This window comes from Pogona vitticeps, chromosome 2 (genome assembly GCF_051106095.1).
Source record: "Pogona vitticeps strain Pit_001003342236 chromosome 2, PviZW2.1, whole genome shotgun sequence".
Taxonomy (NCBI): Eukaryota; Metazoa; Chordata; class Lepidosauria; order Squamata; family Agamidae; genus Pogona; species Pogona vitticeps.
This window is the reverse complement of record NC_135784.1, coordinates 304,302,462-304,313,779: the sequence shown is the minus strand read 5'-3', so window position 1 is coordinate 304,313,779 and position 11,318 is coordinate 304,302,462. Positions and strand designations below refer to the sequence as shown.

Below are 11,318 nucleotides of genomic sequence, written 5' to 3'. Positions count from 1 at the left end.
GCTGGAGGAGACTCTTGAGAGTCCCCTCGACTGCAAGGAGAACAAACCTATCCATTTTGAAGGAAATCAACCCTGAGTGCTCACTGGAAGGACACATCCTGAAGCTGAGGCTCCAATACTTTGACCACCTCATGAGAAGAGAAGACTCCCTGGAAAAGGCCCTGATGTTGGGAAGGGGTGAAGGGAAGAGGAGAAGGGGACGACAGAGGACGAGATGGTTGGACAGTGTCATTGAAGAGACCAACATGAATTTAACAAAACTCCGGGAGGCAGTGGAAGACAGGAGGGCCTGGCGTGCTCTGGTCCATGGGGTCACGAAGAGTCGGATATGACTTACCCACTAAACAACAACAACAAAGATGGCTGTCTTCCATATGGAGAACAGAAATCTTCTATAAAGGGTTGACCATCACACCTCGGAGCCACCGTACTGCTGGCTCTTAGGGCAAAGCTGAAAAGCAAAAGATAAAGGCATGATAGTACCTGGAAATGTGTACCCTGTGTAGCCTTGGGCAAGCTGATTAGTTCCAGACTGTCTGTAAAAGACTATCCGTAAACCTCTTCTGAGAACGTCATACTTACAAAAATGTAGAAAGGGCCACCATACATGAGAATCAAATTGATGGCACACTGTTATTAATGACTACTGGATCTATAGGTTCACATGCTCTCCCAGCCTTAGACACACCTCCAACAAAAGACAAAAATGTATACAAGGACAGTTTTCTTCTCATTGGTCTTGCAACTGAATTCATTCAATGTGAAACAGACTCGTGCCGTGTACTCTACAAGCAACCGGTTCTTGTGACATTGATCGTTGTGCTATTTCCAGTGCTGCATATTATCCATCAATGAAAGCAACCTGGAGTTGACTGCAGTTAAGCGAGGAGCACCGATCTTTAAAAAGAATCGCATCTCTTCGCCTCAGCCACAGTGGCTAAACAGACAAACAGGAACCAGATGACTCCTGGCTTTTCTACTCATCCCGGCGTGGAGGGTGAATCAGAAAAGCCACCAGTTTAGATCAGCTAAATGATCTCGTTTCTTCCAAGAGCACAGAAAGTCCCACTGCCTCTGAATTCTGCAAAGTGGAAAAGCTACGTAGGCATTTTAGTCTTACAGGATCCGGTCAAGTCAGGAGATAGCCTGGCTGGGGTCGATCTATTTAGATCGCCCGTTACGCAGAAGGAGTCCAGAAATGGGAGGTGCTGGCTTGCTTCTTACCTGCTTGCTTTGCATTGTGAAGGAAGGTGAGTTTTTCATGGATAACTTCCACCCTTCCTGCTTATGTTCAACCCCTCCTGCTTATGCTGCTTTCTTTCTAAGAATAGCTAAAATACCCACAGGCAGAGGGAGAACGGCTGGAAAGCTCGGTAGTTTCGGCATCTGGCTGTGGAGCCAGAGGCTGGGAGTTCGATTCCTGCCCCGGGCCTCCTTGACAGGGGCTGGACTGGGTGATCCAGAAGGTCCCTTCCAGCACTGCAGGTCTGCGATTATTTTTATAATTCCCAGTGCTGCTCTTGATCCAAAGCTCACTGCCTGAAGCCAAGTGTCAGGGCTTGATCTCGAGCACAGTGTTATCTGATGATCCAGAGATGGTCTCAGCCAATAGTCGGAAACAATCCAGGTGGGTTTCTTACTGTGAAATCCAGTGTTCAGAATGGCCTTTTTTGCATATGTGTGTCCAAAGTTCTTCTCAGAAGGAGGTCCTTTGACTGGGAGGCAGAGAAGGAGCGCTTCATCCTTTCCGAGCCAAATATTTCTCTTTGATACCTGCAGGCGACCCATCCCTGCCCATTGTTGATTTCATCTCCCTCCCCACCTATGTTCCAGATGGACAAAATTAGGTCAGAAAAATCATCCCCATTTGAAAGGAAGAAAAAAAAAAGTCATTGGATCTCTCTGCTATAATCAGGTTATGAGTTCAGGGTTTGACGTTAGGGGATGCACCATGAAATGGAAAAGCCCTAAGCGTGAGTGATTCTAGTTTGGGCCAGGTCACATCCCCGATGCCAATCTGATGAATAATACCCAGGTGCGCCATCACAAAAGGTTAAAGGCCATCTAGTGTCTCCCTACAAGCAATGGCGGAGATGCGGGGAAGCATGACTGTCACGCTTTTGATCCAGAACATAAACTAAAGCTATACAGATCTCCTGTGTGGAGAATTAGTGCAGGGAAATCGCCCCAGAGGGAGACCACAGCTGCGATACAAGGATATCTGCAAGCGGGATATGAAGGGCTTAGGAATGGACCTCAACAGATGGGAAACCTTGACCTCTGAGCGTTCAGTCTGGAGGCAGGCGGTGCATCACGGCCTCTCCCAGTTTGAAGAGACCCTTGTCCAGCAGGCCGAGGCGAAGAGGCAGTCCTGAAACCAGCAAAATCAGGGAGCTGGACAGGGGACAGATTGTATTTGTATATGGAAGGAATTGTCACTCTCGAATTGGCCTTCTCAGCCACACTAGACGCTGTTCCAAGACCTGCATACAGAGCACATTACCATAGTCTCTTGAGACTGAAGGATGCCTACTACTTTCTGAAATTACCTGCCATTGAATTTGGCAGCAGTTCTCTAATTTTTTTAAAGTATGCTTCATTGCATATCTAGGGGGGGAGAATTCATATTAAAATAGCTGCCATTTTGAGAACAATATTCGAAATGAACTCTGGTCAGAACATCCCTTAGGAGGGAAAAATCGCAGAAGTGGCAAAACTGTATATAAAAATGCAGGTATTGGGGTAACACATACAAAAGATGAAGGGTTTACATGGTTGGACTAGAATTCAAGGTGACACAGATTCACTTCCACATTCAGGTATGGAATTCAATGGGCGACCTACCTCACAGGGTTGTAGTGAAGCTAAAGTGTTAAGGACTGAAGCTGTGCAAGCTGGTGGACATTACCCATGTAGAAAAGAGGTGTTAAAAATGTAATAAATAATGAAGAGAAATCAAGAATGCCGAACAGTCCATCCCTATTCTTTGCCTCTGCCCCAGTTCAAACACTACCATACAATCTGCCCCACGATGTACTATGACCAGGATCTGCGGCCATTTTCAGCTCCTATACATGCATACTTGAAGAGAACCACTGCAAACACTTTGTACGAGAAAAGACCCTTGTCACAAACTCGTTTTCCAACTTTATATGTGTACCCATAAATTTGGTGCATAAAGCGTAGGAAGGACCATGCTGATACCCACTGAGGCACAGGCATTAAAAGTTATGTTTGCCTCGTTCTCCGTATAACATAGCTGGAGAGGAAACACGCCACGTCCCTTTTTGAACGATCACTTAAGCCTTTTATCTGAATAGATCTGCCTTTCTTAACAATTACAATAGTTAAATCCCCAAATTCTCATTTTGAGTACAACAGATCTCAGTTTCCTCATTTTAATCACATATTAAACAACGGCTTAATCTGTCTATTATCTGGAGACCCCGTTCCTAAATTAAAGGGAGGATCAAAAGCTAACAGCCTTTATCACTGGAACTGTGAGATCTATCTCCGTGGCCCGGTCCTGCCATGCCCACAGACTGGCACTGGATCATGGACCAGGGGTTGGGGACCCTTGGTTTACAGGATCCCCTCTTGTGCTGACTACCATTCACCAAGTGACTCCATGCAACGGAAAATCCCAGAAGCTGACTCCTTTTTTCATCAGTTAACTACCTCTTGTGCAAACACAAAAGACATTGAGTAGTCAGCTGACTAGATGGGCGGGGTAATAAATTCAATAACTAAATAAATAAATTGTTAGAGCTGTTTCTCAACAAGTGTGAAAGATTGCTCATGCAGATTCTCCTGCATCCTAGCCCATGTGGCCCAGAGTTAGAACTGATGGGAGCTATAGTCTAACAATATCAGGAAGGCTAGGTTTTCCTCTGCCTTATGGAGTGTTGGAACAAAAGAAGGCACCTCTGTCAACTGAAAAGCCCTGTTTTTTTCCTAGGCATTTCTTCCAAAGGCTGGTCAATGCATGTCCCCTCTGAGGTGACGGGAGAAATTGGCAAGACCGTCACCTTGCCGTGCACTTTTACACACCCGCACAACACGTTCGACAAGACTCTGACAGCTATTTGGCGGGTGAAGGAGCCGTACAACGGGACGGTGGTTTTCCAGTGCGTCGCCCACAGCTCCAGCGATCTCTGCAAAGCCACCGCTGGGACAAAGAACCGGTATAAGCTTCTGGGGAACCCAAGACAGAACAACCTCTCCCTCCAGATCGACAGCCTAGCGTGGAATGACAGCAACAGATACTTCTGCCGGGTTGAGTTCTCCGGGGACATCCATGACAAGTACGAAAGCCGGATGGGCCTCAGGCTGCGCCTCATCGGTAAGGGGATGCTGAAGCCAGTAAGGAAGATGGAAATTTAGTCCAGAGTCTGAAACTAGAAGTCAAGGGTTGGGTCCAGACTTTGTTGGACTTTCCTTTACAACCTCGCATGCTGCCTATAGTTTTGTTTGATTAGGAGGGTCTTTTCTGAGATGGGGGGGACGTCTATGTATCCAGCACTAACCAAACATTCCTTCTAGCCTTTGAATTCAGAGAGACCTCCGCCTCTCTGCTGAGTGCTCTTTTCCCTCTCTTTCATCTGTTGGAGGCCGTTGTTTGTTTGGTGTTGACCTGTTCAGTTGGTTGAGACTTTCAGTTAAGACTTTTAAGTGCCTGTTAATGGGAAAGGAGTGGACTCTGGGGACTTGTAGCTATTCCTCTTGGTGGGTCCTCTTGTGTGGCAAAGGGAATTTTACCAGAAATTCAAAACTTTGCAACAGGCTCAGCCACTGTGGCCTCCAGGCTGTATTGTTTTTAAACCACACACTTAGTTCATTTTAAAGCAATTCATTCATTTTAATCGTTTTTACAGCATGGCCTTTACTTAATATTATGGTTGAAATTATTTTTGTCACTGTTGTGTGGCATCAAGCTGACTCTACCATTGAGTCTTTCTTCCAGTGGGTTCAAGGCAATGTGGGTGACTCTCCTCAGACGACTGTTATCCTCAAAACAATCCTGAGGGGTAGGTAGATCAGGCTCACTCAAGAGGCTGGTGATTTGAACTCAAGTCTCCTGACTTGTAGGCCAACATTTCCCATCGAATCTAAGAAATGTATTTTCTAAGCTCTATTCCCTTGTATAATAATGTCTGGATTTCACATCTGGGCCTCTCTCTTTGCTAGAACTAGGGCCATAAGCAAAGCTCAAACAAGTCTCACCATTTTCTTTAGTCAGCAGGACTGCTTGAGAGGGTTCTGTTAAAGGTTTTTTATTTGTTTGTTTTGCAACCTCGCATGCTGCCTTTAGTAGGTTTGGCTGGGAGGCACTAACCAATTATTCCTTCCCTGCCTCTGATTCAAAGAAAGCTCAACCCCTCTGCTCCGCCTTTTCCCCTTTCCTTTGTCTGTCGGAAGTCCGTCTGTCGATGGCTGTTGCTGAAAAGCAGTCACGTTTGTTCTTAGTTTGCTGTTCTATCTGTTCTATTGTAAGGAAATGAAAAAATTTTTATTCTTTCTGCTCCTAATGTCTCAGTCTGAACCTTCAAGTGCGTTAAGTGCCAGTTTAATGAGCAAAAGGGGTGGAACAAACTGGAGGAATTGAAGCGATTCGGCTGTAGTCCGGGAAAAAAAGAGCTTTTCCAAGCTCTGCTTCCTGGCTCTCCTGAGATCATTGTACAGTGGGCAGTTGCTTTGGAGTGGGTGGGTTGGACAGGTTTTATCTTATTGCAAAATTTTATGAAGTTTTTTTTTTAAATTCCCGGTAGCTCCGCCCAGGATCGTGAACATCTCTGTCCAGACCGGGCAGGATCATGCCTTCCATGCCAGGTGCACAGCCGAAGGGGAGCCGCTCCCCACCCTGACATGGACTGGTCCCCAGTCCAGCAACCTCACGTCCGTCTCCAGTGCCGTTCACCAGGTCACCAGGGAACTCCAGCACCTGGCTCATGATGGAAAGTACACTTGCACCGCCGTTAACAGCCTTGGAGCAGCGGAAGGGGCGGTCTATTTTTACAAGTTCAAAGCCGGAGGGAGCTCCTGGCTCCTCGCCCTCTTGTTCGTGGCCCTGGGGATCAAATTGCTGGCCCTGGTGGTGATACTAGGGGTCGGCGCTTGCTGGAAGGGAGGTACGTCCTGCTCTTTTGTTCATCGAGAAACCACTGTGGTTAGAAAGCCGGGGAGAGGAAGAAAATGGGTCTTTTCTTTGCCATTAAATATGGGTGTGAAAGTTGGACCGTTAAGAAAGCTAAGAGGGGAAACCAATATTTGTTTTGAATGAGGGTGTTGGAGGAGAGCTTGATGGATCTCCTGGAGCGCTAGAAAGACCAACAAGTGGCTCCATAGAGCAAATCCAGCCTCAACTGGAGGCAAAAAATGCTGTCCTACTTGGGGCACATCGTGAGAAGGCAGGATTCTCCGGAAAATGCTGGGAATGGTGGAAGGCAGCAGGAAAAGAGGAAGACCAAATATGAGATGGGCTGGCTCCCTAAAAGAAGCCACAGGCTTGAGCTTGCAAGAGTGGAGGACAAGACATTTTGGAGGGTGGTCATAATTCGGAGGTGATTTCATGGCACAAAACCACAACAGACCAAAAAGAAAATTTTAGTCCTCCAGTATTTTGGGATTCGTTTCCTATCAATGCTAACCAGCATGGCCAGTAGTAACAGATGAAGGGCGGTAAAGTCCAAAGCATCCGATTCCCCATTCCTGAGCTGAAGTGGCTGTCAGGCAGCAGATTTGAGGGGAAGGGCAGCTTCAAAGTTTTGGAAAACAGACAGGCGTGTTCTTCACATCCTCTCTACGCTCTCTCCATGGAGACAAAACTAGCGCTGCCATTGATTCCAGGAAGCTCCACCTAGCTTCCTGTTCCGAAAGAAAACTCCCAGCTAACCCTGGGGCAGGAACAGGAAGCTTGGGTGGAGCTAGGCCTAGCTCAGCCAGTTTAGGCCTTTCCCCCAGGTGAGTCACAATTCCAGATCTCTAAGGTATGTGTTAAGTCCGGTAGAACGCCCAGGATAGGGGGTTATGGGATATGTAGTTCAAGAAATAAAATAAAAACCCTTCCTAGCACTCATACTTCGAAAGGGTTTGGTCCAGGTGTACAGTTTCTGCATAATTTCCTGTTCTAGTAAGGCTCTTGGCTTTTGTTTGGGTCACAGTTTTTGCTCACTTGAACATTACAGAATGGATCAGTGGGAAAAAAAAGTAATTCACTTCCCTCCATGTTTTTCTTCCTTTACCTTGCAGATAGCTTCATGGTGTCAAACAGCCTCTCACGGTAAGAAACCCCTGCAGCTGAGCTTCCACATTACAAATACAGTAGGACTCTGGTATAAGGTTCCAAGCACCCCACCCCGAGGATGCCGAAAAATGTGGAAGTATTTAATGTTCTCCATTGCGTGGTCTCTGACTTCCTCTAGTGGCCAGTTCTGGAAAATACACCCTGGAAATGCATATATGTATTTCTGGGATTTTAAAATTATTTTCAGGCAGCAGATAAGTGAATCAGTGGATACTGATCCCGTGGATAGGGTGGTCCTACGGTATGCTTTTTTTAAAAGTTCTGCTGATGTACAGATAGATCTCAAATTGTGCCAGCAGTTCTTGGCTTGAGTATCAGACCCCCTACCCTCTGAAGCCACAGAAAACATGCTTACTCCATCATCCACCGGAAATGTGATGGGCAGTGATGTGAGGCAGGGAGCAAGCTTGCTTTCTGCAGCCCCCGAAGAAAAGACCTGAATTGAAAGATGTAGATTACAAGAAGGGAAATTTCAAAGTTTGTTGAAGAACTTGTCAGTAAGAAATGGATGAAGCTTAGAACGTGGTGGACTTTTCTTAGTTGGAAGTTTCTAAACATCGGTTAGCTGTGGATTTCCTGACTCAGCCTGAGCTTGGATTTAGGTCAGTGTTGGGGTTCCTTCCAACTCTAAAATTCTATGGTTCCGTCAGAAACAAGATGATGTTTTCATGATTTTTGAGCAGCTCCATGTCTGCATCCTTGACAAAGTGTGTGACTACACTGGAAAATACTTTGCAGTTTGCTCTGGAATCGGCACTGGTGAATTTGAAGTATTTTTCAATGATCACACTACATAACGGTCAATGCAAATCAGCTTTTTAACCTTCCAATCCAGCCTTTTTTTTCCTCTGCCACTGGAGGGCTTTGGTTTTTTCTAACTGCATCGATTCAGGCGGTTTTTCCCTGTGCAACTGTTCGTTTTGTTCTGTCAAGGAACTGAGGAGAATGACTTTGGTTTTCTGGTGACATAGTAACTTGGGGTGTATGTGTTATTTTGGGACAGAAGGAATACCCACTCCTCTGATCTTTCCCTTTACTTGGTCCAAAGTATTTTGTGTTAATTTTTTTAAAAAAAAAAACAGCTATGGCGTATAGCACTAAATCACCTTATTGCTGCATATAGTTTAGCACTAGATCACCTACTCACAAACAAAAAGAAGATAAAAATTAATATAAGATCAAAACGTCTTCAACAAATTCCAGCAGACTAGAATCATGGAATAATAGAGTTGGGAGGGGCTCTAAGGCCACTGAGTCCAACCCCCTGCTCAAAGAAGGAATCTAACTCAAAGGAGATCTGGCAGAGGGTTGACCCATTTTCTCTTGAATGCTTCCCATGTTGGAGCGCTCTCCATCTTCCAAGATCATGGGTTCCATTGTCATGCTGCTCTAACACTTAAGATGTTTGCCTTGATATTCAGCCTACATCTGTCTTCCTGTCGCTTGAGCCCATTGTTGCGTGTTCTGCATTCTGGGATGATCGAGAACAGATCCTGTCCCTCAAGTATTTGAAATCTGATTATGTTTCCATGGTCTGTGCATATGTTCGTAGGTACAGTGGTGCCCCGCTAGACGATTACCTAGAAAATCAACGAATCTGCATAACAATGAGTTTTTGCGATCATTATAGCGCTTCGCAAAACAGTGTTTCCTATGGGCGATTTTCGCTATACGATGTTTCGGTCCATGCTTTGCAAGACAGTTTTTATCCCCGGTACTGATGCTTCGCAAGACGACAATTTTAACAGCTGATCGGCGCTTAGCAAAATGGCTTCCCTATGGGTGATTTTCGCAAAACAATGACTATTTCCCCCATTGGAACACATTAAATGGATTTCAATGCATTCCAATGGGGAATCACATTTCACAAGACTATGTTTTCGCTAAACAGCAATTTCAATAGAACGGATTAACATCGTCTTGTGGGGGACCACTGTATACGGCAAACTTTGCAAACTGTCCATTTTTTCTTGCTGCCATATAACCCTTCAAACAGCCTCAACAGCTTGACAGCATACCATAAAAGGGAGCTGGAGACTAGCAGGAAGGAAGTATCAAAGAAAGGGGGGGCATTGATCAAACTGCATCAAACGGAGGGACAGACCCTTATGGACAACCTAGACTCAAGGTTGGCAAACAGTGCTCTAGGAAAAACTGAGAATCATAGCGATAGAGCAGCAGAACAGAAAGGGATCTCCAGGGCCACCTTGTCCAGCTCCTGACAATAAAGGAAATCCACAGCTAAACCCAACAGATGGATATCTGTTTCAAAGCCTCCAACCAAGAACAACCATCATTTCCAATTCATTCCACCATTGAACAGCTCTTAACTGCCAGAAAAGTTTCCCCAACAGTTGGTCTAAATCAGTTTCCTTGTAATTTAAATGCATTCGTTCAGGTTCTACCATCTAGAGCAGTGGTCCCCAACTTGGGCCTCCAGATGTTCTTGGACTTCAACTCCCAGAAATCCTGGCCAGCAGAGGTGGTGGTGAAGGCTTCTGGGAATTGTAGTTCAAGAACATCTGGAGGCCCAAGGTTGGGGACCACTGATCTAGAGCGAAGGGACATGAGCCCGGTCCTTCATCCATGGGACTCGTGTCATATCCTTGTAGTGTTCTCTTCTTTAAATGAAACACACTCAGCAGAACACAGTGGGATCTTCTTTCCAGCCTCTCCTGTCTCCACCAGGTGGCATTTCCAGCATTATAGACACATGTATGGGGAATGACTGCTTTAATGGAGCAAACAATGCTTTAAACAAACAAGCAGCATTAGGTTCTGTACAGCTGAACCTAATGATTTGAACATCTCAAAAGTGAATATTTCCAGGACAATATCTTTTGTATCCTAAAAACTTTAGGGTTTGACTCATGTAGTTAGGCGTACATTTCTAGAGATACATTAAGGCCATGCTTAATTCTCATTGAAATCCATGGGACTTGCTGTATTTGTTCGTCTATAAGACGCCCCCAATGTATAAGACACACACATACGTTTCTAACACAAAGTTTAGAAATCTGAGTGGGGCTTAGCAAGTGGAGGGGGAAAGCAGGAATCAAAGTGCTTTGATGATTCCTGCATTCCCCCTCCACTTTCTTGCAAAGAAAGTCCCTGCTTCCCCCCCCGCTCAATTTTTAATCTAAAGATTTTAGACAACAGTATTGTCTTATACACGGAAAAATACGGTAAGCATCATGGGGGACAAAAGACTAAAACAGAATGTGAGTCAACACCACTCGTGAAGGCTCGCCAGCATTTTCTCCGTAATGACCTCTGGAAAAAAGCAACGTTCTCCACTTCCTCTCAGTCAGTATTAATGCAGTTAAGCCCTTTCCATTGGCAGGCAACCAACGCGGGAGTCTCCCTATGAAAACCTCAGTCGCAGGATCAACTCCATCAGTCAAAGTTTGCAGGAACGAATCTAGAGCAACCCAAGGGGGTTAAAGACCACGAGCCTTTTTCCATGTTATCCAGTAAAGGAGAAGGACTGCGCTGCATATGCCGGTCCCAGGGAGTTGAAAGACAACTCACAGCAGTGTGTAAAATCAGCAACAATCTGCACCGGGTGTCGCACAAAGTGAATGTGTACCTGTGTGGCCTGAGATCCCATAAAATGCTATGTTGATTCAAGCAAACTGAACTGTGTCCATCCTTTCTACGTGGCTACCCAGTTCTACTGTGAAGAGCTAACATGAACAATGTGTGTCCATACTGCAAATTTAAAACATTCCAGTTACTTAAGGAGCTCGTCCGTCAGAGCCAAGATTTGGAAACAATGCAATTCTTCCGTGTAACATGACCATCCAATGGGTGCCTCTAGAGCGTAATGGCATGAAAGTATTAAAATTTTGGTTTTAAATATTTTATTTTAAAACGTTTAGGTACATTCCTCTTAATAGCACAAAAATAGCCATTTTAGCACTGAACTATAAACATAGCTGCTTATTTTCAAGCTCTGGCCAATTTGATAGTGTCCCTACCAGTTTTCTGTACTGTATTGGCTAACAGGCAGCGA

General features: G+C 45.3%; 1 protein-coding gene across 1 annotated transcript; it reads left to right on the top strand.

Annotated features, from left to right (window-relative positions):
- The first annotated feature begins 1,926 nt into the window (after positions 1 to 1,926).
- On the top strand, positions 1,927 to 10,847 carry SIGLEC15 (sialic acid binding Ig like lectin 15). The gene is made up of 4 exons (XM_078384164.1): positions 1,927 to 4,342; positions 5,769 to 6,128; positions 7,249 to 7,279; positions 10,647 to 10,847. The coding sequence occupies exons 1-4, from the start codon at positions 3,898 to 3,900 to the stop codon at positions 10,726 to 10,728; spliced, it is 918 nt and encodes a 305-aa protein (XP_078240290.1). The 5' UTR covers positions 1,927 to 3,897; the 3' UTR covers positions 10,729 to 10,847.
- The last annotated feature ends 471 nt before the right edge of the window (positions 10,848 to 11,318 follow it).